General features: G+C 38.8%; 1 protein-coding gene across 11 annotated transcripts in view; it reads left to right on the top strand.

The window, feature by feature from the left end:
• PEX5L (peroxisomal biogenesis factor 5 like) overlaps window positions 1–24,413 on the top strand; it is a 218,077-nt gene extending 193,664 nt beyond the window's left edge. For all 11 annotated transcript variants that reach the window (XM_081301239.1, XM_081301247.1, XM_081301244.1 and 8 more), the window contains 7 exons: window positions 10,105–10,221; window positions 12,725–12,868; window positions 15,324–15,394; window positions 17,068–17,265; window positions 18,225–18,390; window positions 18,724–18,881; window positions 24,191–24,413. In XM_081301239.1, coding sequence (XP_081157365.1) covers window positions 10,105–10,221; window positions 12,725–12,868; window positions 15,324–15,394; window positions 17,068–17,265; window positions 18,225–18,390; window positions 18,724–18,881; window positions 24,191–24,395 — 1,059 coding nt within the window. In that variant the 3' untranslated portion in view covers window positions 24,396–24,413. The remainder of the gene's footprint in view (window positions 1–10,104; window positions 10,222–12,724; window positions 12,869–15,323; window positions 15,395–17,067; window positions 17,266–18,224; window positions 18,391–18,723; window positions 18,882–24,190) is intronic.
• The last annotated feature ends 2,746 nt before the right edge of the window (window positions 24,414–27,159 follow it).

Below are 27,159 nucleotides of genomic sequence, written 5' to 3'. Positions count from 1 at the left end.
TCCTTAAATCAGAGAAATCATTCGGCATTTGGTTTTTAAGATTGGCTAATTTCACTTAGCATTATATTCTCCAGCTCCATCCATTTACCTGAAAACTCCCTGATTTTATTCTCTTTTAATGCTGAATAATATTCTATTGTGTATATATACCACATTTTTTATCTATTCATCTACTGAAGGGCATCTAGGTTGGTTCCACAGTTTAGCTATTGTGAATTGTGCTGCTATAAACATTAATGTGGCTGTGTCCCTGTAGTATGCTGTTTTTAAGTCCTTTGGATATAGACTGAGGAGAGGGATAGCTAAGACAAATGGTGGTTCCATTCCCAGTTTTCCAAGGAGTCTCCATACTGCTTTCCATATTGGCCACACCAATTTGCAGTCCCACCAGCAATGTATGAGTGTGCCTTTTTCCCCCCATCCTCGCCAACACTTATTGTTGTTTGTATTCTTAATAGCTGCCATTCTGACTTGAGTGAGATGAAATCTTAGAGTAGTTTTGATTTGCATTTCTCTAATTGCTAGAGATGTTGAACATTTATTATTTTGAGTTTTATTAAGGAAGCTGGGGCCTAATCTGACATGATGGAAATTTGGACCTACTTTTTCTTCTAATAGACACAGTGTCTCTGGTTTAATTCCTAGGTCCTTAATCCACTTTGAGTTGAATTTTGTGCATGGTGAGAGCTGGGAAAATTGGAAATCCATGTGCAACAAAATGGATTTTATTCAGAAATCATTGAAAAAGAGTAAAACAGATGTTAGTATAGAACTCAGCTCAGTTCCAAATACTGACAAGCATAGACAAGTGAGGATCTATAGTCATGGAACTGGGTGGGGGTCCATGGATGAGAAATTATTAAGAGGGAACAACAGGGGTAGAGAAAGGTTTTGGTTAAATTGACCTAACAGATTCTTGCTAAAAGCTGACTATTGTGGTAGACCACCTGGTATTGGGAAGGTAAAGGATTCCATCAGACAGAAAAATGAAGAGATACTGAAGATGGAGGATTCTCACTAAACTGTCTTAGCAGGATCCTTGGTACAAGTAGACTCTGCAAAAGACAAATGTGGAAGCCAAGGGTTGAGACCCATTGAAAAGAGAGGTCAAAGGAGTCTTGGTCAAGCAGTCTTAGTCAAATCTGGAATTCAAGTCACCAATCTACAGCCACAGGTTTAACCTGAAGAATCTCTTAAACCTAAAGAAATTCTGCTCCTAGAACACTCTGTTGGGGAATGCTGCCGAGCTTCATCAGCCTTCCACCCCTGGAGGAAGCCCCAGTCATATGGTCCTTTCTCTAAGCCTACTCTTCATTGCATACTCCAGTCCTCCAACCTAGAAGAGTAATAGGTGTTCCAGTTACCATGACTGTGTAAGAAATATTACTCCAATACTTTTTCAGGAGATAACAATTTTTATTTTGCTCAGAACTCTGGAATTCCAGTGGAGCTCAGAGAAGATGACTCATCTTGTTCCCCTAGATGTCAGGATGACTTGAGGCTGGGGGCAATGGAGAGGAGCTGGAATCATTTGAAGGCAGCTTGCTCACATGTCAGAACATTTGTGCTGTCAGTCACCTGAGATTGAGGTCATAGCTGGAACACAGACATGTGGCCTTCCTCTGAGGCTTGAGCTTCCTGGCAACATGGTAGCTGGATTCCAAGGGTAGAATGTCAAGAGAAAGAGGAAAAGGCATAGAAAGCTATATCACCTTTTAGGAGCTGCCCTCAGAAGTCATTCCAGATTGCTTCCATTGCATTTTATTTATCGATACAGGTATTTGAAGACAGGGCAACAAACTATACCTCTTATGGGAATGTGGCAAGGTTCTGAAGAAGATAAGTGTCAGTCCATTTTATGCTGCTATCACAAAATACCACAGACTGGGTACTTTATTTTAAAAACAGAAATTTATTTCTTACAGTTCTGGAAGCTGGGAAGGTCAGGATGAAGGGACCACATCTGGTGAGGGCCTTTTTGTTGTGTCATAACATAGCAGAAGCCACCACATGACAAGAGAACACACTTGAGAGAGAGAGAGAGAGAGTCAGAGAAGGCCTTTTATAACAAAACCATTCTCATGATAGCCAACACACTCTGATGATCATTTCATGAATCCATGCATACAGACATCACAACCTAATCACCTCTCATTTGGTCCCGCCTTCCAATACCTTTGGATTAGGGATTAAATTTCACACATGGACTTTGGAGGACACATTCGAACCATGGCAGTGGGGAACAGCAATACTGCTATGATCATTTTTGGAAGATTTGATCTGCCACAAAAGGAAAGAGTGAATTGTTTTGAATTCTGCCTCTGTCATTTATCAATAGTAAGGTGACAGTGAACAAGTGATTTCATCTCTCTCTGCATCATATTTGCTCACCCTCTCCTGAATTATAGTTATCACCATTTTTATTTTATCATTGGGCAATTTACTTCTTGTGTCAATTTATATGAATCAGGGCAAAATTAAATATGAATCAAATCAATGGGGTTGGGGTTGTAGCTCAGTGGTAGTGCACATGCCCAGCATGGCCGAGACCCTGGGCTCAATCACTAACACCTTACATACATCACTGGGGAATTTTAAGGGATGGCAGCATATTAGCAGTTCCAATTCATCCATTTCTTTTTTTTTAATTTTATTTTTTTAATTGGTTGTTCACAACATTACAAAGCTCTTGACATATCATATTTCATACATTAGATTGAAGTGGGTTATGAACCCCCAATTTTACCCCAAATGCAGATTGCAGAATCCATTTCTTTTAGTTATCCTTAAGTTAAAATAGAGATACTTCTAATTTTGTGGTCAAACCTAATTGTTGATTAGAAAGATCCTGGAACTTTGTTAAAAAAAAAAAAAAAAACGATCAATGTGAGATTGTGCGCCAATTCTGCCTGTGAGAAATCTGGATTTCTTTTTGCCTCTTTAACATCCATTGATTAACTGTCACTGGATCAAAAACTTAAAACAAAACAAAAGCAAACACCAAACCAAACAAAACCAACCAGCTCTGCCGATGCAGAAGAAAAAGAATTATCTCTTTTATGTTTTGTTCTAATAGTCACATGATGCAAAGCCCAATGATATACAAGTAGTCTGGGTTTATACATATGTATAAGAGCTTATTGTTTTAACAGATAGGGAGTTTTCCAGGTCTTTTTTCTACCTGTTCAGATGGCTAAAGGAAAAGGAATCCTATTTGCAGCTGAGGCACATGGCTGGTGGCTGACTGTCCACATAACAGCTTCCTTATTCTCAAGACTTGTCATCACATGTGACATGAGACTAGGCTTAAATGCAAAGGACCTTATCACCAACTCCTCATTCCCGTGGGAATGTAGCCCTAGTCACCTGCCCTTACTGGCCCAAAGAGCACCCAGGAAGCCTGCAAGAAATAAACAGCTCCTAAGAAATTGGCCCTACAAAACCATACTCCCAAATCATCAGGAACCCCCAGTGTATTCTAGAGCAGTCAATGCAATTATTATTATTATTATTATTATTATTATTATTATTATTATTATTATTATTATTATTTGCAATTCTTCTTCATGAATGAAGATACCACTCCTATGTCCATGTGAAATTTCATTCTGCAAAGACATACCCTGGCTGTCCAAAGGGACACCTTCCCATTTGGACAACAGGTTTTGCTCTTTATTCTCCCCCTTGCCAGATGAGAAGAGAAAGCACAGAACAGGAAAATACCTTAGATTCTGTTAGAAACAGCTCTCGATTTCTTTCTGATATCCTGCTCAAGCCTTGTATTACATTATTTCCAGCCTCCTGTGTCCTTTCCTCCCCTTCCATCATTTCTAATTTTTCTTTTCCATGTTTCTGCACCTGTTCTGCTAGTGCAGTGCTTGGTAAGAGCCTCAGGCTATTTGCCCAGGTACCTGCTGGAGACCACGTGATGGCTGACTCCAGTAAACAAAGAAGCTTGTCTATCCAGAGGCAGCTGCAAAATTGATGTTGAGTGCTAGCAACCAATATTTTTTGTTTTCAACACTTCTGAACCACACCATTTACAGTTTGTAAACTATCCTAAGAAACACTTTTTCCATGTAAAAATAAAATGTCATTAACTGACTATTCCTTAGGGCTTAGATGTTACAAATTCTATGCACTTCACATACATTATTTCATTTAATCCACGCAACCACTCTACAGGATATTTACATTTTACAGATGTGCAAACTCAGTTGAAGATGTGGATTAACTTGCTTAAGGTCGCATGACAAGGGACATAGGAAAATCCAGACTGTTCTACCAGAACCCAAAACCTGTGTGTTTTCCTCCCTGTGTGGTTAGTTTTGAGAAAGAGAATGTATGACAGGTCCACTTCTTACTTCATACAGATTTTGCTAATTTTGAGTCTTCTTGTTTGACTAAGTAAATATATTTATTAATAACAGTGCAACCCGAGGAATTCTGAGCTTTTAGAACTGATTGAGTCAAGTCTCCATCTGATCTTTGACACATCCCTATGACACCTCCCATTGGTCATTCTGTCTCTATGTGAAGACTTCTAATGTTGGGGAACCCCTCCTTCTCAGAAGAAAGGAGCTCTGCCTATTTCCGGGCAGTTTTATATTGCATTTGGTAAAAATCTGTCCTCCTGGAACTGACATTCATTCATCCTCGTTCTGCTGCCTGCAAAAAAAGTCTGAGCCAGCTCTCCCAGCTCTCATCACACCCCTGAGCCTTGCTTTAAACTGCTCCTCTACACATTCTTCCTAAGCAAGACTCCTCCTGCCTGTGGTGTCTTTTGCCCAAATAGACTCCAGTTTGTCAGTGACCCTCACTACATGAGGCTGTCACCACTGCACCCAGAACGCCAAGTAATTCTGACCAATCAAAAGTCTATCTCATCCTCCATGAGGGTGCTGCACCTCTATCAGTACAACCCAGTTGGACTATGTTCTCTGGGCCATCACATGGAATCCTCCTGAACTATTGCACCCCAGGGTGATGAGGTTGCAGTCTGATTTGCTTGTAGTTTCATTTCCACAAAAATTGTTTGCTGAGATAAATATTTTATCTGAACTTATACAGTGGTTTTTATTCCCTGCCACATAAAAGAGATGATTCTTTTTCTTCCGCATCAGCAGAGCTAGTTGGTTTTGTTTGGTTTGGTGTTTTTTTGTTTTGTTTTGTTTTTTTAAGTTTTTGATCCAGTGACAGTTAATCAATGGATGTTAAAGAGGCAAAAAGAAAGCCAGATTTCTCACAGGCAGAATTGGCACACAATCTCACATTGATCAGTTTTTTTTAACAAAGCTCCAGGATCTTTCTAATTAACAATTAGGTTTGACCACAAAATTAGAAGTATCTCTATTTTAACTTAAGGATAACTAAAAGAAATGGATGAATTGGAACTGCTAATATGCTGCTATCCCTTAAAATTCCCCAGTGATGTATGTATGGTGCTAGTGATTGAGCCCAGGGTCTCGGGCATGCTGGGCAAGTGCACTACCACTGAGCTACAACCCCAACCCCATTGATTCATATTTAATTTTGCCTTGATTCATATAGAAATTTTTATTTTATAGTTTTACAATAAAAAAGTTAAAGAAAAAATGTTAAATATACTTTTGGGGAAATGCTTTAGAATGTAATTTTTAGAGATCAGTAAACAACATAGAAGACCTCTTCAAAAAGATTACGTGATCTTGTGCTGAGATCTCCCCTCCAGCTGATTCTGGTTTAAGTTAATCTGTGTAAACAAAGAAGCTCGAGCTACTTTCTAATAAATGCCGTATTCCAACTTTACAAATGAGGACAAAATAAGGTTTCAATGACTTGCTTCATAGAGATAAGGGAGCTTCTAGAACACTTCTCTCTTCTTCCACAGAATATCAGTGCTGAAGGAACAGGTATCAATTCCATAGAATATCAGAGCTGAAGAAATCGTTCTATTGTGGGGTCATTGAAGAAGACATCATGGAAAAGTTGAATTTGAAAAGAATTAAGCTTTTGATTCAAATGTATGATATGTCAAGATCATTGTACTGTCATGTGTAACTAAGTAAAACAAATTTTTAAAAAATAGCAATTTCAAAAAAAGAACAGAATTAAGCATTTTTTATATATACTCTTACTTTTTCACCAAAATAATGTTGGCTTGCAATAGGAAATTTGGGCTGGGGCCGGAGCTCAGTGGTGGAGCACTTGCCTAGCATGTGTGAGGCACTAGGTTCGATCCTCAGCACCATATAAAAATAAACAAATAAAATAAAGGCATTCTGTCCATCTACAACTATTAAAAAAAATTTTAATTGGGGGAAATTTTGAAAAGTACAAGGAAAGGTGTTGGGATGGGTTACTCATAATCCCATCCCATAAAAACAGCACTACTTGTGTGCTTCTCTGCTGTCTTTCTCCCTGGCAGAGTATTGTATTATTAGCAATCATAATACTATATTTGCTACATTGCAATCATACTGTTTCTCAAGGAATATCATAACTCAAGGACTATTTCAATGTTTTAATAAATTCTTCCAACACAATTTTAATTGCTATCTAACAGTCCCTTGAAGAACTTTGCCATAATTTTCTTCACCTTGCTCCTACTTTTGAATCATTACATGGAAGAGAGAGATTTAAATGAAGAGAGTGGAAGTATCTAGAAGAAGAAAATGCAATATAAAAAATTTAAAAACAGAACATTCACAGCATGTGTAGATAAGCTTTGAGGTTTATTTCCTTTATATTTTTTTTCCAATAGGATAAAACACTAATAAGAACACCTACTTTTGTTGAGTATCTACTATGAGATTTATGCCACAGATATATTTTATCATTCAGTCAGGATAATAATTAATCCAAGTTTCTATTATATCTTCATTTTAAAGATGAGGAAAACAAGAGCCAGTTTTCTTAAGGGACTTGCAGAAGGTCAACAACAGAGAAAGAACTTGAACCAAGATTCATCTGAGAAGCTGCTCCTGTTGACCACCATACTGCATATTCCATGTACCATTGATATCATCAGAGAGCTATTCTTAAAAATGGAAATAGATTGCAAACAACAGCTCATAAGCAGATAAGCAGATAACTTGTTACATGTCAGGTATAAAAAACAATCTACCTAAATCCCAGAATAGCTAAGAAAATCATCAATAAATAAAGTCTCCTGAGTCATGTCTAAAATGTTTAAAATTCAAATATGTTTCAGGTTTTTCTAAAATTCATTAAAGAGGGAGCTGCGTTAATTGCAGCTATGTGAATGAAGTCTGGATTCTGAGACTAGGTGAAAATTTATTATGCTAAAAGTAGTCTCCTATAATTAAATGAAAACTGTGCTGTGAGCACTAATTAGTCAGCAGTAACTTATTTTAAGTGAAAACAGTCAGTCTTGGTGTATCTCATTAAATGAGAGCCCAGCAGCTCCTCTGAGCTGAGGTTCCACAGCAGTCACCTACAGCTGTAATTTCAAACTGCAGGAAAGGGGTGATGTACCCTTCTGGAACTCTGGTGTACACGTCCTGAAGCCCCCTCAGTCCTTCACTCACAAGATCTGAAATATACTTTGAATTCCAAGGACTCTCACTAGGGAAGATGTCTGCCTTACAAAGTACATGGAGCCCTTGGTCTCTTGCATCTCCCATCTCCCAGGGGGTTTAGGAAAGTCAGTAAATATCATAAAATTCACTTGGCATATTTTTCTTCATTTCTAATGAAGATGAATTGAACTAATTTGAAAAGTTAAAATGCATCCTCTGAAATTTTCTCCAAACTCTTCAATATCTGATAATATTTACTTTTCCCTGTATTAAAAAAAGAGAAGATAAATTATTTGCTGTTGTTGTTGTTCAACTTATTGTTTAATTATAAAAGAAAATACAAAAAGCATAAAAGAGCAAGGAAAACATCACCCACCATTCCTTCATCCAAAGACAGATCGTCATGGACATGGTACCATATTTCCTCCTTTTATCTACCCATAACTTTTGTTGTTTGTGCATTATAATTATAATTCATTCAATTATATACAATAATGGAATTCATATTCATAAATGCACATAACTACCCGTAGCTTTTGTATATTTGAGATCATTCTGTTCACACAATTTGGTATTCTACTAGAAGGATCCATCAAAAAAGAAATTTTACATTTTATTCCTTAGCCTAAATACCTAGTAGTCATTCCATGTGTTTCCAACATCTCAGACAGATTGTCAATTTGCACTGCTCTGAGCCCTCCTGGAGAAACGTCCTCTGCCAATAGGACAGAACCCATTACTGGGTAGGAATGAATATTCTGGATCAAATGAAAAAGGAGATCAAGACTCACTACTTATTTAGTAGCTTGGGATTGATCACACTGAATGGGCCCTTATTCTCCTATACTTTTAGCCAAAGTAAATAAGGTTATGACTATCATTCACAGCAACTTTGAGAATAATTCTTCTGGGGGAGAGAAAGTACCCACAAAGACCAGGAGGATTAAAAGGAGATTAATACCCAGCCAGGTAGAAGATGTGTGGACAAGTCACAGAACTTAGAATCACAGAACTTGAGACTTGCAGAGGGAGTATGAATGTCAGTTCCAGATTCAGTCAAGGACACCAACTTTTGGTTTTGTTTTGTTCAATGAAAATAAAGTGGTTTCCAAGCATCTTTCTTAACAAACTGTCAGGTAACTTAATCTGAGACACAAAATCTGGAAGCCTTATATAGTGCCAAACACAAGGCCAGAGTGTCTACCCTCTTGTCATGGTAACTGCTAACAGTCTTCAAGCCCAAATGGTTCCTCAAAATTCTTGAGCTCATTCCAGTTTCCTAGGAAACGCCCAAAAGCTGAGCAAGAGTCTCCTCCTACTCAGTACCCAGAGCTCTCCATCTCTTTCCCCCACCCCTCCCTCTCTCTCTTAGACCCTATAACACACTCACACCTTCCTTCTCCCTCTAGGTCATCTAAAGGACTCTCTTCAGGCTTAATAAAATGGAAGCCAACCATGAGCAGCTCTTAAAGAAAAATTCTGCTTTCATGTAGGAATACACACCTTCCTAGATGTCAAGGAAAACCATAGCCTGGTTCCCCCTAGAGGAGAAAGCTAAAAGGAAACACACATACACACACACACACACACACACACACACACACACACACAATAAGTAATACTTTTCAAAAAAAAAATAGTATCATCCTGCCACAGAAAAGACCTTGAAGAAGATTCATTCATTTTCACACCCAAATCCACGATCCTTCATTCTTCAGCACCAGGAGGCCAGGTTTGCCATAAACTGATAAGTCTGGGCTTGGAAACTAGATGCAACTCAGATCCTGTGAATCCTAGCTCTGGGACCCTAATCTGCAGACTACGTTTTCTCCTACCACTGTGTTTAGCACAGAGTAAAATCAACTTTCCCTGTCCACAGCCAGCTGCCTTCCAAAATCACTGCCCAGCCAGTCTCAAAGCAATTATTCTAATTCCTCACATTCTAGAAGCAACATTAAATATGGGCTGGTGTCACACTTGAAACTTTCTTAAATTCAGAACTCCCCAATTTATAATGGCTCAACTTATGACATTTTTTTACTTTAAAATGGTGCAAATGTGATACACAGCCAATAGCAATCATACCTTGAATTTTGAATGTTGGCCTTTTCCTCTGCAAGTAATATGCCACAGGACAAGCTCACAGTGCTTGGCAGAAGTAGTGAGCCACATCCCCCAGTGCACCATGGGATCCCAAGGGTAAACAGCTGATTGTCTTCAGTATATAGTGCTGTTAAGCTGTGATGTTCAGTAGGTTAGGTGTATTAATTCATTTTCTTCTTACAGGGTCTTCAATTTACAATAGGTAAGTTGTGGAACATTTACAATGGATTTTCTGGTCCTTCAAGTGGTAACTGCTAACAAGTGGTAGTTATTTTCCTTCTGAAGAAAATCACAACTGGTCCACTTCAACATTTTCCCTTCCAGAAGATCTTCAACCAGTTGTTGGATGTGACCAACTTAAACACCTTCTGCCTCCTCAGAACTCATTTTGGTGAATAAGAAAAACTGTCCCCCTCTGGGAATAAACCAGATAATGTGGCATGTTTTAAAATCATCTCCTTTGGGCTTTCCTGTCTCCTAGTCAGATACAGAGTTTTGGGATAAGATGCAAGCAGAATGGGAAGAGATGGCCCGGAGGAACTGGATATCTGAGAACCAAGAAGCCCAGAACCAAGTTACAGTCTCAGCTAGTGAGAAGGTAAACCCATTGCGTTCTTACACGCGCTGACAAATTTCCTCATCCTCTTCACATCGTGTTTTATAAATTAGTTCATAACTATTTTGTCAGAAATCTAAAAATCAAAGATAATTTAATATCGATCTGACCTAGGAGAAATCACCGATAGATGGAACCAAGATAACCATCCAATGTGTAAAGGCAGTGAGCTGGAATCAAAAGCTCTTATTTATCCTCAGTGTTCAGACCATTCAGCAGCCACCCAGAACCTGGATCCTGACTGCTTGGGGCAGTTACAGAACTAACATTTAGAGTGGATTGGCAAGAACTGGGCTCATCAGCCGCTTTAGTCCTGCTGATGTGCCAACAATAGAAGCTATGCAGTGGCGAGGGAGTGAAGGAGGGCCTGGGCTTGCTTCACAGGTGGTCATTACACCACTAGCAAAGAATCATGGTGGAAAAAAGGCTCTTCTCACCACCAGGCCAGGTCCCAAGGGGAATCCCCAGAGATACTCCCCTGATAGGAGCCCCAGCAACTGTACACATAGAACGAACAATCATGAAGTCCTGGTGGCTCTAAGATCAATCCTTCAAAAACACTTTGGGGGCAAGCCGACAGAGAGGGGGCTAATTGAAAGAAAGAAAAAGATGTAGAATTTTCTTACACAAAAAAAAGTACATGTCTGTGTGTGTCTGTATTGGGGTTTTGTGATGGAGAGAGTGTCAGTTGCATTCACTTCTGAATAATTTCCATGATATTTTTCTGCACACAACAAATATTTATATATTTATCTACTCTGCAGTAGGTACTGGGGATAAGAGACTCTGATTTGAGGAGATCTGCAATTTACATAGTGATTAAAATGTTTCTCTCCTCCCAGTACTCTCTCTCTCTCTCTCTCTCTCTCTCTCTCTCAGAAGGCCAGGCAATCATACAAAATCAGAACAAACATCTTATTAAAAATAGCTGTCTTATCCAAAGAAAGCAGAGCTAAGGTAAAAAGGGAGAAGGTTGATGTAGATCATCAGACACTGGGCTACAAGCCATGTGCCTGATGCCTACCTGGGACCCTCACCTCTGAACCACCCCGTTCCATACTATCCACCACATAAGTTGGTGGTAACTGTGGTTTTGATGAGGGATTTTGTCTTTCTAAACACTGATGGAAAATGAAGGCCTCCACTTCATCTATTTTAAGCCTTAGTAACATCATCAATGGACTAGCTTATTTGCATCTATCAGAGGAGAAGGGTTTTATGATGATCTATGCTAGTGAGGTTACAACAAATAATATTGTCAGACACTTCAGGTGAGAGCGTAAGATGGGAAAAACTTTCTCAAAAAATATTTAGTTACATATATCAAAGGCCTTAAAACAGTTCAAAGCTTTTAACCAAATTGATCCCTCTAGATTTTATCCTAAGGTAATAAGCAAATGCACTAGAGTTTGAGGAAGGAGGCTCTCACTTTAACATTATTTTATAATAATAAAAAATTTTAATAATATGAAAGTCTGTCAGTAGAAGATCAGATAAATAAATGTAATATATCCATTAAAATAATTTTAATAACATAGGGTAAACAATCACAATGTACGACTGTGAGGACTAAGCCACAGATTACAGATGTAGTATGAACCTATTTATACACTCACAAAAATACTAGGTTATTATTGTTTGTACTGTTTAAATTTTGCAATGAATAAACTGTCCATCTTTAAGACACGCATTTTTTTGTCAGGGGAGGTACGGGTAACCTGGGATTGAACTCAGGGGCACTCAACCACTGAGCCACATCCCCGGCCTTATTTTATATTTTATTTAGAGACAGGGTCTCACTGAGTTGCTTAGCACCTTGCTTTTGCTGAGGCTGGCTTTGAACTCAGGATCCTCTTGCCTCAACCTCCCAAGCCACTAGGATTACAAGCATGCACCACCGTGACAGGAAAGATATGCATTTTTAACAGGGGCAAGATAGTCCCCAGCAGAGCAAAAACTTTTCTAGGTGGAGGCAAAAAGATCTTACATAATACAGTGTATCTTAGCCTTGGGTACTGTTTGGGCCACAGTTTCCAAAGAGATGTACAGTATGTTTTATTAATATGTCAGAGGGTTGGGTGGCAGCACTCAGCAAAAACCATGTCTGAAGAGTCAGTAGTTTTGAAATCTTCAGGGGAAATAGCTAAAATAAAAAGAACAAAACAAATATCAGAAATAGCACAGCTCCATATCATATTTAAGTTGTGGTATTTTGAGTAACTTTTTTGTTTTCTTTTATGTTATTTGCTATCATCTAAAATTTATTCAATGAACATGTACAACATTCTATATATTATATACTATATATTATATACCTTATAATATATATTATATAGTATATACTATAATAAGGGACAGTATTCAGTTTAATTGAAATTGAATACATCAATCAAAATAAGTCAATTAAGATTTAAAGAGGTCTTGCTGAATGTAAGAATGCAGAGATGGTGGATGGATGGTGTAATGGCCCTTCTCTGTGTCATAGGGTTACTACTTTCACACTGAAAACCCCTTCAAGGACTGGCCTGGAGCATTTGAAGAAGGCTTAAAAAGGCTGAAGGAAGGGGACCTCCCAGTCACCATTCTGTTCATGGAGGCAGCGATTCTTCAGGACCCTGGAGATGCAGAGGTAGATCCGTCCTCTTCAGTCTACTAGACTCAGAAGCAGCTTCATGTGCTAAGGACAGACAGGATGGCACAGGGCTCTCCTAGGTAGCATTTTCACCAAGTAAAAGTTCCTGAAGGGGTTAACCTGGTTTAGTGTGATATTTATTCTAAGAGATAAATAGGTACCTGTTTCTAATCTGCAGTATCTACATTGCCCAAAGATAAAGGTTGGGGATGAAAAATGAAAAAAGAAATAAAAATTGCCAACCTGAAACACACCCAGTGGTTTTCAGGAAACAATGTGTAGTTTTGTCTGGGTCTCAAGTCACACCGTGTATCACCCTTGATTTACTCACTCAACATTTATTGAGCAAGTACCATACCCTCAAAATTGCACTAGGTCCTGGCTTGAAATATTGAAGGGCTTGGGAATGCAAAGACACCTTTGTGGTCTATCTGGAGAGGTGACATAGTGTCATGAATATGGTGTCTGGATGTGCTAGGAGAGCAGAGAGCAGGGTCCTAATCCAGCCTTCCCCTACAGGTGGATCCAAAGTTGGGTTTTGAAGGAGAGAGAATTAAAGACCATAAGAAGTCAAGTTGTTTTTCAGAGGGAATGGTGCAAGGGAGGCAGAGGGGCTTGAAGCATCACGTGGAACATAAAAGGGGAGGAGAGAGTGGGAGAGAGGAGGGAAGGAGAGAACAGCAAGTGTTTTAACTTAGTCTGAAGGCCATGGGAAACCTCAAGAGAATGGCCCAGAAGAGGCATTCAATCTGACTGCATGTAAGAAAATTGCTCTCTCTGGGATGAGAAAGGTGATTAGAGACAGACACTCAGAGACCACCAAAGAGCTTCTGCAGTCCACTAAGTTTTGAAATCCATAAAGCCTTGTAAAATGATATTGGCTGTGTAAAAGCTTCCTTTTTAGACTGTGAGTGATTTTTAGAAGTCATTATAATGGATATTCTAAAAGCAGTTTGCAGAGATTTTAGGATAGGAGTAAGTAGTATTGAAAAGACAAAACGGAGGAACTTTGAATTGGGCAAAGGAGAGGATGGGGAGGGGTTACGGGGGTAGGAAAGATGGTGGAATGAGATGGACATCATTACCCTAGGTACACGTATTATTGCATGAATGGTGCGTCTCTACACCATGTACAACCAGAGAATTGAAATGTTGTGCTCCATTTATGAATGATGAATTGAAATGCATTCTTCTGTCATGTACAACTAAGTAAAACAAACAAAAATAATAAATAAATAAATAAAATTTCTATACTCAGCTACCCTAACTACATAGGTTCAAATTCCTATTCTACTTGTTAGCCCTATGACCTGGGACATGTCATTAAAGCTTTTTATGGTTCAGTTCCCTCATCTGTAAAATGCATTTCATAATAGTAAATATCTCACCATGTGTTCTAAGGAGTATTAGTTCCTGCAAATGAGGTGTTCAGCTCAGTGCCTGGCACATCCATAGCTTTCACTCTTATTATGGATAAATTCTTGGTCTGTATACTAAGAATAAGTAAACTGCTCACCAGTTAAAGCTCCAAATATCTTATTCCTCAAAAGGTTTACAGTGGAACAAGATTGAACTGACAACTAAAATTCTGACAAAATATTGTCATTTTTAAAAAGTGGCATGAAACAATAAAGTCATCTTAAATTTGTAAATGATATATATTTTACAAGATGTTTTTGTGTATACTGTATCATTCAACACAGCAACCCTAGGAGGTTAAAAAAAAAAGAAAGAAAAAAAAGTATACACTATTTTCCCAGATTTATAAATAAGAAAATTAAGTTCCTTTGTACCTAATGGATCCCGGCGAGGATCCAAGTTTTCATTTCTATGGAAAATCCAAGGCTAAGGTAATGACTGACATTGTGGGCAGTGAAAAATGGTACCGTGGCCAAAGCTAGGAAGAAGCCTGCTTGATCAATCTTTTCATAGCAAGTATTGTAAGATTCATGGTAGGTGAAATCAAAATGGATACTGTTCTAAAAATCACCAGTATGCTTGGGGGAAATAATAAGTATTTTTTTAAGTTTATGTGGTATATTCGTGTTGTATATCTTCATATTTCTAGTTGTAAACTTTAGCCTGTTTACATTTTTGGATTATTTTCTACTCCCTTTCTTTATAATTATGAAATCTTACATATTGATCTTTTGGTTTTAAGATGCCTGATACCATGGGATCTGAGAAATTCAGAGACTTCTAGAATACTGGATGAAAGGAAAGGATAAATAGTGAAATTAGAAATAATGACAGAGGATCTTGACCCAAATGTCACAAGACAGTTTGAACAAAGAAATGCATGTGATATTTTTTCCTTTTATGGGGCTCTTACATAAAAGTATCTGAGTCAGGTAGCTCTGCATCCAGGAGCTGCCACAGGTAAGCCAACTAAAGCACAGGAATGATCCCTGCTTCCTTTTGCAAGGTTAATAACATGAGTTGTCTTTTGTAGGCTTGGCAGTTCCTCGGGATAACACAGGCAGAGAATGAAAATGAACAAGCAGCCATTGTCGCCCTCCAGAGGTACATGAAGCTAAGCACATGACCGTGGCTGATGAACACCTGGGAGTGCACTTGCTCAGTTCCACATTTGTTTTTGCCCCCTCCTGAAGCACAGTGTGAAAAACCAGGCCAGGACCAGTACTGGGATGCCACATGTCACTCTAGAAAACAAGAACTTATGACGAAATAGTGTTCTTCAACCACTATATTTTGCTATCTGCAAATCAATTGGTTCATTAAATACATAGTTTCTTTTAATTTTCTAGACTTTTGTAGCATCTGAAAGTTTTTCTCAGGATAAGCATATTGAGATAATGAAGATTTGTGGGTGAGAATGGGAACAGAGGTAGATGTAGGTAGCATCACCTGTTAACTTGATTAGAATCCCTATGAAGCCCTGAAAGTTTCTACCAAATAGACTCATGCTCTCCCTGCCCCTTCTTGAAAGTACTTTTCATATAGAGCTGTAGGAGGAGAATGTATATGCACATGCACATATAGTCCAGAGGTTCCACTGGAGTGTGTGTATATATGGAAGTGTACATAACCTGTGTGCATGTGTAAATCCTAGAGATTTGGAGTATTAGAATGTGAGAATTCTAGATCTGGGGCTTTGCCATTCCAGAATCCTAGATTTCAGGATTCCACATCATCCAAAGGTTTTGTGATGCCTAGGGTGTTGTTCTTCCTTGAGATCATTTTCTATAAAGGAGAGAACTGGGGATCGGAGAAGGTCAAGGTCATACATTATATGTAAAAGAGACAGAACTTTAACCCTCATGTCCTGACTCTGGAACTCTGGGTCAGTGGTTCTTAACCCTGTATACACATGGCAAATAGAGTGATCTTTAAAAAATTAAATAAGATTTAAAAAGACTCCCAGGCACTCCTGATTTAATTGCTTGAGACTAGGAAACCAAGCATCGGTAGTTTTAAACCTTCCATTCTCAGGAGCATTCAGAGTTGAGAACTCTGCCCAGTACTGATAAGTTTCTGAGGTTGGGACCACCACAGGGAGGCCTTAGGTGCTGCTTAGAGCTTGTTCCTTAAAAAGTCTTTTCCAGGGACTACCATTATCATCATTACCTGGGAGCTGGTCAGACCCGTACTTCCTTGGCCCCATCCCACCCACTATACTAGAATGCAGTACAGAGGAAGGTTCAGGGTCCCAGGTGATTCATCTCTACTTCAAAGTTTGAAAAAACCCTTGCTAGAGGCCAGATGAATAGAATAAGGGGGTTCAGTCAGTCACCTCAATCCTTTGTAAACCCACATTAGTAGTCTGGAAATGGGAAATTCCCTCTCCTCTCCAAAACACTGTATAATCTTTCATCTCTGAATATCCAAATATAATTCAAGTCCAGTTTGGGGGCAGGGGATAAGGTAATAATAATATCCTTTTCTTCTCATTAGATTAACTAGTAATAATTTATGTGCAGGAAGTAGCCATACTTCCATAGTTGTAAAACCATTCATTACAATGAACAAAATCAGTCATCATCAGGATGAGTTTTAAATGTTCTTAAAAATCCTCTTTGGCCATGATTTTCATTAGAAGATACATGGTGTTTTCCAGGAATGTAAACAAATGTAATAATATTTTGCAACATTTAATTGGTAAATACTTCACATTTTCTAGAGAACTGTTGGAAAACTGAAAAACCTAAAATTATTTCTGTTTTGTCTTCTTTCAGGTGCTTAGAACTGCAGCCCAACAATTTGAAAGCTTTGATGGCTTTGGCTGTGAGTTACACAAACACTGGTCATCAGCAGGATGCCTGTGAATCTTTGAAGAATTGGATTAAGCAAAATCCAAAGTACAAATACCTTGTGAAGAGCAAGAAGGGATCTCCAGGCCTCACTCGAAGGATGTCTAAATCCCCAGTTGACAGGTATCCTTCTCATTATAACTGGCAGTAAATACCCAATACACAATTAATCACCTTAAGGGTGATGAATGAGCCTCAGATCTCTACATCACTCCCTTCACAAAGGCTTTTAGGGCAGCATTCTGCTGGAAGAGAGCACTGAATAGAAAGATCGATGCTCACATCAGAGCTATTATGTTAATCCGTTTTCCATCACTGTAACAAAATACCTGAGATAATCAACCTACAAGGAGGAAAGGTTTATTTTGTCTCATAGTTTTGGAACTTTCAGTCGATGGTTAATTGGCCCTGTTGCTTTGAAGCTCATGGTGAGGCAACGTGTCATGGTGGGAGCACATGGCAAAGGAAATTGTCCACCGTATGGCAACAAATAAGCAAAAGGAGCCTTTATTCGATACATGGGCCTTTGGGGAATACTTATCCAAACCACAGCAACCATCCTTTGGACACATAATCTCCATCTTGGGCACCCACAGACATTTCTATGAGTATCATATTATAAAGCCAACTGCTTTGGACGTAAAATTCGCCTGAAATATAATAAGTACTGATTGATGCTCCATGTTTTATAAAGTCTGAGAATTAGGAATGGGTAAATGGAAGTCCTTTCTCCTAGGAATTTTATTTCCATCCACAATAAACCCTGATGTTAAATCTTTTCTCACTGAGGCCCTGGAAATTTAGCTGTGGGGTTTCCACACTGGTACTCCCAGGGTCCCTAGATTTGTCCCTGTAGAGACCTTACTTAGGATAGCTCCATACGTGTGCAAAAACATATTTCAAGAAAATCAGCTGCATTTTTCAACGTTCAGTATTAGTAGTCCTCTCCTTAAGCTAAGATATTTTGACAGAAATTTTCCAGTCTGCGATAAAGCGAGACTTGAAATAGTCCAAAGAGCTTCAATAGTCAATCATTCATGCCTGGACTCTTTGGGTAAAGAATTTAATGTTTTTTTTTGTAGCTCTGTTCTGGAAGGAGTGAAGGAATTATATTTGGAAGCTGCCCACCAAAATGGAGACATGATCGACCCCGACCTCCAGACAGGCCTGGGAGTACTGTTCCACCTGAGTGGAGAGTTCAACAGAGCAATAGATGCATTTAACGCTGCCTTAACTGTTCGGCCGGAGGTAAGAGTGCACAACACAGCACGAAACCATCATATTCTCCGTAACAAGTTTCCTCAACCTACTTTGCCCATTTCTTCTACACTTTATTTCCCTTCCTCTGATGTTTAAAGTACTGATGACAGGCTATGTGGCAGTTAATATTGAACTATCTAGAATAGAAATGTTAATTACATGTCAGCGTCAAATGATGACCGCAGTTTGATGAATGAATGTCATTTCACAAAGTGATTTATGATGATGTCTGAGTAATTCGCCTCACCATGGTACCTGTCCGTGAGCACAATGTCAGCGAGGCTCCTTCTGGTTGTTAGAGAACTCTGCTTTTGTCATCAGGACTATTCATTATGGAACCGTCTTGGGGCAACCTTGGCCAATGGAGACCGCAGTGAGGAAGCCGTGGAGGCCTACACTCGAGCCCTGGAGATTCAGCCAGGCTTTATCCGGTCCAGATACAACCTGGGAATCAGCTGCATCAACCTGGGCGCCTACAGGTGAAGGATGGGACAGGCAAGACCCGAGATCACTCTCAGGACTGAGGTCTAATAACCTGACAGGTGGTCTCTCAGTAAAAGTACCTGTTTTGGCAGGAGTAGTCCTCTTCCTGCCGTTAAAAGTAAATTCGGGAGGTTGAGACAGGAGGATCGTGAGTTCAAAGCCAGCCTCAGCAAACAGCAAGGTGCTAAGCAACTCAGTGAGACCCTGTCTCTAAATAGAATACAAAATAGGGCTGGGAATGTAGCTCAGTGGTCGAGTGCCCCTGAGTTTAATCCCTGCTATCTGCATCCCCTAAATAAAAACAAAGAGTAAATGTGGAACCTTCAGACCCCAAGGCCTATTTAAGCAGAGGACAGTATGCAGCACTGGTTCTGAATCTTCAGCTGCAATCATCTGGACATCTTGGGAGATGTCGATTCCCAGGCCCCTCGCCAGAGATCCTGATTCAGTCAGCCTAGGTTAGAACATTGTCTATTTTTAACACCCCCAAGGGCAGCTCTCTGTAAAGCATAAACAGTCCAATCTTGCATTTTCCACTTAAGGAAAAAAAAATCTTGGGAGCATAGGCAAGCAGACTTTGGATGTTCCCAGAAACCAGTGTTTGGCTAAGCAAAACCAAGAATCCAGGTTTTCTAAATCTAGTAAACCAATAATTTTAGTTGGGTAACAAAAAAGAAAAAACATGGTGGGTTTATAGTTTGAAATACCTTTCTTAGTTCCTTATGACTTGTCCTTATCATTCAGGTTTATATCTTCTCTTTCTTTTCCTATGTACAGTAACCATCAGTGACCTTTTTTCTTTTGGGTAATGAAAGTATGGGTGATTTTTTTTCTTCTTTATTTTCTTTTTTTTTCTATTTTCTAAATAAACAGGTTTGGCATTTGTATTTGAGAAAAAGAGAACTAAACTTAGCTTTAAATCCCACAAATAATGCAAACCTTTCCTCCTCTGAAAGAGCAGCATTCCATAACCAGACAGGATTGGGCTCAGATCACAGCCATGCCATTCACTGGTTTTGTGACTCTGGTCATATAACTTTGAGGCTTCATATCTCCACTTATAAAGGAAAGGGAGAGGAAGAGAGAGAAAGAATAACAACCACCTTGCAGGATTATCGTGCACATTGAATGTAATTGTCTAGCACATAGCAATAGCTCATTATCTAGTGGGCATTTATTACAATTATTGCCATAATAATCCTCAGTGTCCCTATTATTATTATTTATTTAGATAAAGTATCTGAGACCTTCATAACAAGGTTACCTTCTTTTGACATCTGAAGAGTTGCTCTTTCCAAACTGTGTTTGTGTGTTTTGCCAGTGGCAAATTTTGAGGTCTTAGAAAACAGCTGTTGCATTTATACTAAAAGGATCTTACAAAGGACATTAGCCACTGGATTACACCATATCTTCTAAGAGGATTGCTCAGGTTAAAACCAGGAATAGCTGAGTGGCTCCTGAGCAGCTGATTTGTTTTATTTATGGATACTGAAAAGTGCTGTTTCGGAGGCCCTCTTCACATAGGCTAAGCAGAAACCCAGAGCTGACGCTGGGCCACCTCCCCGCCCAGCAGCTGTCTGAAGCCCGGGTGATGTCCATTTTGCACGCCTACTTCCTTCCTGGTTTCATCAGATTCTTCTGCCTGTTTTTCTCCTCCCCCATTTTGTTCACTCTTTTCCAGGTATGTTCTGTTTATCTATTTCAGGAGACACCTTTGTCTTTTTGAGGGCAACAAAGGAAGATGTAAATAAACACACACATAGACATACCAAATTCAATTAAAGGGAGCTTTCATAAAGCGCTCGGATGTGTTTTTCTTAATTGTAACTTTTTAATGTAGAAAACAATACTTGCAGCTTCCACAGAATACTTTCTTGGCATTTCACAGGTGTGAAATTCATTTGTCAGAGACCATAACAACTAAAGACCAGCAACTCGGTTGAGCTGTGAAGTTTCAATCCTCAAGCAGGAGGAACAGCAAGTCAATTTTCCGGTTGCGAGAATGCCCAACAAAATTTGAATTTCAGATAAAGGACAGATATTAGTTTTTACTACAAGTATTTTCTAAATATTTTTATTTGCTAAGTCTGATAACCCTGATCAATTGGTTCCTTTGAAACAGCTCAACCAAGCTTTATGGATCTTTTATTGTCACGCCAAATGTGGAAATCTTGAGAAGTGATACATAAGCATTTGGGGTTTTCTCGTGAGGGGGGACAAAAAGCCCAAAACCTTAAATGAATTCTGAAAAGAAGTTTAACTTCTTTACTTTAACTTGCATTTATACTAAGGAATAGGTACAGGCTTAGGAGTTACAGGTAGAGGTACAGGCTTAGGAAATAGCAACTGTCATTAGCAATGTGACTCTGAAGAAAGCCAGGAGTGAGTATAGATTCTTCTGTCCTCCCCAAAGACCTCACCCTCCAGACTGCAGGTGTCTGTGAGTGCCAAAGGCAAGTCTTATCCTACTACAATGGAAATAAAGGACACGGTCGATATGAAACTTGGGTAGCTTAAAACGTCACACCCTAGTCAGCAGGTGCTTCAGAGTAGTTAACCCTATTCAAAAATTAGGACCCTTTTTTATTTTTAAATTTGTTTTAATTAGTTACACATGACAGTACAATGACCTTGACATATCATACATTTGAATCAGATGGGACATAATTTCTCATTTTTCTGAGTGGACAGGTTGCAGAATCACATTGGTCATGCAGTCACGTATATACATACAGCAATAACAATGTCTATTTTATTCTGCTAGAGGGCCCTTTTTTAATAAAAAAAGAAACCATCCCCTTCGAGAGTAGTATTTTTAGTACTAGTATAATGAGGGAAAGATACTATAAAGTGAGTAATGCTTTTAAATGAAGGAGCTTTTGTTGAAGGTGACAATATCCACAGACAATTGGAATTATTCACACAGATATCTGGGAGCATTGGAAAGCTATTCATACAGATACATGTGCAATAGTCAGAGTCCCCCCAAAGGACTCTGAGCTCACAAGTTAAGGAACAGGCTTAGACTATCTTTACGAAAACACCTGGAGTGGCTTGATGAGCTTAGTAAATTATTCTTCTGTCACTCTCCAAATCCCTCTGAACAGAAAGCCACAGACAAGAGACTAGACCAGCTGATAAATGAGGGCTCTGGATCTTCCTCCCCACAGGCTCTTACAGATCTGGGATTGGGAGATGTATCATTAGAGTTGCCACCCTGGGAAGAGGGACCAGAAAGGGCCTCCCCATACCCACCATTTACAGATCCTCTTCTTGAGCCCAAGGGCCCAGAGGAGAGGGGGTTAGGACACCCACTCCACTGGATCACCCAGGTGACTGCATACAACTCCATTTCCCAGTGGCCTTTTACTCTCAGGCGAACCCAACAATGTAGATGAGTCTAGTGCCTAGGCCATGTGCTTTGAAATTAGAAATCCAGTCACACTTTCAAGGGATCTTCCCAGATGCTCAATAGCCACCTTCCAGGATTAAGTAAAATCAAGTCTGTGAAAAGATTCTGAGAAGAGGAAAGCAAATATAAATTAAAATGGCATTCTTACTCTCAGCAACAGTTAGTTTGTCAAACACATAATACAAGGTTGGAGTGACAGAGGGCCACTGCAGAGGGCAGAACAGGAGGCAGACCTGGTACCAGCGCAGTCCTGGATTGGATGGCATCTAGCTCAGCTATTCTCAACATTCCTATCCTCACGGTCCCTTTAAGCTTTTAACAATTACTGAGAATCCCAACGGGCTTCTATTTATGTAGCTATATCTATCAGTATTTACCATTTTATAAATAAAAATGAAGTTTTTTAAAGATTCATTTGAAAATAACAAGTCCCCATGCTTGCTGGTAATCCCAGTGAATTAGGAGGCTAAGGCAGGAGGAGCACAAGTTCAAAGCCAGCCTCAGCAACTTAGCCAGGCTCTAAGCAAAATAAAATAAAATAAATATTTTTAAATTTTAAAAATGATTTTATTTGCAAACGCAGATCTAAATAAATTTTTTTAAAAAAAGAGTTGGGGATGTGGCTCAGTGGTTGAATGCCCCAGGGTTCCATTCTCAGTACCAAAAACAAATAAATAATGTTTTTTAAAAAGTAAAAATAGCAAGTCATCATGTTAACATAAATAATTTATTTCACAAGAAAATAATTATTTTCCAAAATTAAACTATGGTCAGAGAAAATAATGGCAGTGTTTTACATTTTTGCAAATTTCTTTAGTAACTTGCTTACTAGAAGACAGACTGACTGACTGACTTCCGCATTCAGTCTGTTGGGACAACACACCTCATGTAGTCTCAGGAAAATTCCACCTCTGTGCATTTGAGAAAATGGAAGTAAAAAGGTCAAATAACATCTCAGTTTGTTTGTGTGTTTCTTGTCAGTACTTTACCCCTGAGCCACATCCCCAGCTCTTTATTTATTTATTTATTTATTTATTTATTTATTTATTTATTTATTTATTTTTATTTTGAGACAGAGTCTCACTAAGTTTCTTAGAGCCTCACTGTGTTATTGACACTGGCCTCAAACTCATGATCCTCCTACATCAGCCTCCCAAGTTACTGGTATTACAGGCATGTACCACTACACCTAGCACATCTGAGTTTTATTAAGAAAATAATTTTGACCTCATTGAAACCCTAGGCACCCCATTCCATACTTTGAGAACTATTGATCTTAATAATAAAAAGGTTTTGTATACATTGATTCAACTGCAGCCCAGGACAAAATTCTAAAATGACTTTTATTCTCTTGATGACACACTGAGGGAAACTGAACTTCAAGGGAAAATGAGAAATTTGTCTGGAGCTAAATAATTAGGTTATAAGCCCAGGTGTTCTGCTAATCAAGTCAACTTCACCCTACCTGTGTTCCATATTTCTAGCACAAATAGGAAAGATTAAACCACTTTGTTTCTGAGTAAAGCCATATTTTTCCTCTTAAAATTTAGTAATATAAATCCCATCTGCAAATAGATTAAATCTTCAAACCATTCCTGGAGTAGGAGAAAATCAAATTCACTAACGAGTTAGCAAGGGTTTTATTCTTCTTTCTTTCCCAAGTGGCATTTGTAAAATGAAACTTGCTTCTCTTTCTTCTTTGTGATTCCACTATATTTAGCAATTATTGTTCAGAAAAGATTAATGAGAGAATCAGAAAGTTGTTCATCTGATCATCCAAAATTCTACAGAGAGATGATTGAATTTAAAATAACTCAATCTTTTTTTTTTTTTTAAGTTTGCAAACTCTGAAATTTGTTGCATTTTAAAATGTCTGTTTTTCTGCCCTTTTAGAGAAGCGGTCAGCAATTTTCTCACTGCCCTCAGTTTGCAAAGAAAGAGCAGGAATCAACAGCAAGTTCCTCATCCCGCCATCTCTGGGAATATCTGGGCTGCCCTCAGAATCGCACTGTCTCTGATGGACCAACCAGAGCTCTTCCAGGCAGCTAATCTCGGCGACCTGGATGTCCTCCTAAGAGCTTTCAACTTGGATCCTTGAAGGAAACAAACAAACAAACAAACAAAAATAAAGAATAATAATTCCTCACCCGTGTTATTGTACTGAGAAATGAAAAACTATTTTATTATGAATTTCTGAAAGGATAAATCAGATATTCAAAAGGCCATGGTCACATAACCCAAGGGAATTAATGCCTACAGACAATGCCCAGCCTCTGTTCAGATCCAAAAGCACAAAATGTTGTATATACAGTCAAGGTCAGGTTCCAAAGAAGAATTGAGAGACTAAAGACAAACCAAGATAAAGTAAACTACGTGTACTCTTCACAAGTTGCAAGTATATTGCAAATCCTGTTTGGTGGGGTCCCCAGTTGCAGCTGCCAGCCCATCTGAGGAAGATGTTCAGAGGACCCATGAAGAAAGCACTGCCTCAGATCAGGGAATTCTGACTGTTCCTAAACTGTCCCCTGAGATTCCCCCTTTTGCAAGACTGAACATAGTTTGGGCCATTGGTGCATGCACATATATTAACTCGACTAAAGACAGGCATTGCTTAAACCTGTTCCAGTTTTAACTTTTACTGTAGCCCTGTTTCCAGAGAGGGAGCTTTGCTGGCAAAAGCAGTTTTTGCACTAGAAATTTTTGCTGTTCCCAATCAAAACTTTTCTGGGATTGTATATATGCACTTTAATATCTTATGTATGCCTTGCTGGAGTTTGGTTTCGTTGCTCCAATTTTTAACTTGGGGGGGAAAAGATTTGGGAACTCAGAGTTGTTAAGATCAACGGACCAAATAAATAATTTCTGGAAAATAGTTTTTCATAGTGTAGGGTTTCAAAGGAGTGTTTTTCTTAAAGCAGACATGACATAGGGTTAAATGTGCAAACACAGATCTTATTCACATGCTTTCTGGGACTGTATGAACTTGGAGACCAGATTGTGTCTCTTCATGCATTCTCTGCAGGAGGAAAGCTATCAAGTGATGATACCGTGATTCCTATTGAGTTTGCATTAACTTGCTTAAGTGTCATATTTTACTAGCTTTCTAACTGCCCTGCATAACAAAATTCCTTTTAAACTATTCCTATTAAATGGTATTTCTTAGGAGTGATAATACATTTTTCCTAAAAAGGATGCATTTCCTTCGTTCCATGGTGATCTGCACTCTTCACCTTCTTGCATTGTAATGGAAGATCAACATTTTTTAACTGAACCTCACTGAATGTCAGCCGTTTCATATGAAAGATGCATGGCCCTTTGGCTCTTATTTTAAACGTTTAGCAAGTTTCAGGAATTTTCTATTGGCAGTAGTGTTTTATTTAATTGGTTACCTTCCACTTAGTTCTTCAGAGTATTTTGTGTGTATTTGAGGCTTGATAATTATTTTGATAGATACATTTTTTTAAATAATTAGGAAAAAAATTTGCAAAATGCTAACCAAAATATCACTTTACCCAGGTCCAGTTCTAGTGAATTTTCCTATTGTTCTTCACCTTGTCTCCTTCCTTCCTCCAGAAAGTCCTTCAAGATAGTCTGATCCCAAGTTTTTCTTCATGGGTTTGTTTGGGATGGTAGTAGCTCATTCCACTCATGACAATAATTATCAAGACAGAATTGGGGTCAAAACAGTTTAATTGGAAAACAAGCTTCAGCTGAGGGGGAAATGTGCCCACATACTGGGAGGAGAGTGGACTCAGGGCTCAAGTATGAACCTTCTGTGTCCCCTTGGAGTCCCTGAGTTGTGAGGGGCCTCAGGTTAGCATGAAACCAGGAGTGCCAGGTTTTGCAATTCATTGTCAAAGTTCAAGTGGGTCTGGCTTCAGTTGGGCAACAGGAAGCAGAGGCATTCAGCATCCACCTTTGGGCAGGAGTGACAGCCCAGTCTTGGCCTTTGTTTCTCTACAATCTGAGCAGCAAATAAATCTCAAAAATATTTTCAAGAATGGCATTCTTTAGAATTTGAGAAATTATTAATTCAGTCTGAGAAGGACCCTTGGGGCCGACCTCTAACCTATGGTAGCTGCCTTCCTGTTAGAACAGTCTCCATTCTCTGTTACTCCTTCCTCCTCAGGATCTCTGTGCACTCCCACACTGGTCAGCTGACTTGAATCCATCAGCGTGCATTAGGAGCCTCAGAACAAGGATTCAAAGCAAACTTTACAGTTGTTCTGCTTTTGATGCCATTCTATACTCTCAGCTGCAACTGAATTTGCAATGCTAATGATGTGCTTGGCTCTCAGTCTTGCTTGCAGTGTGTACAAGATATCAGTAACCATTTAAAACCCGAAAGTAAAGCAAATGCAGGGTTTTGGGGATTAATTTGATTGTTGCTAGGTGGGGACAAATTTCATGGCCCAAATTATAATTTGCTATTGGAAAACAAAATTACTTCAAAGTCCAGGGAGTTGTTATAGCGGAGAGATGATAATTTTCCATTCCTACCATTATTTAGCAATTTTCAAAATATTTGGTGGGATTTAATGCCAGCCTATCTACTATTGTCCACCAGAACTAATCAAAATTATTGCTCAAGAGTTGCATTTTTCAAAAATCAAGTAAAAACCATTACTAAAAAGCAAGTGAAAATTTATGGAAATAAAACACCACCAAAAATTAAGTTTGCAATATTTTAGAATACTCTTTATTACATATAGCATATATTTCTTGGTATATACTTTTTTTTAAGACAACAGTTTGAGGCATCATCTTTATGGCAAGAAATTGTCACTTAAATTACTATTTCCATTTTGAAAGAATAGGATGCCCTTGGTTCCCTTCTGAGGCTGCTGCTTTTTTTAATCAAT

Source organism: Spermophilus citellus, assembly GCF_964194105.1.
Source record: "Spermophilus citellus genome assembly, chromosome: 7".
Lineage (NCBI taxonomy): Eukaryota > Metazoa > Chordata > Mammalia > Rodentia > Sciuridae > Spermophilus > Spermophilus citellus.
Note: the sequence above shows the minus strand (reverse complement) of the source record. Positions and strands in the feature narration are given on the sequence as shown.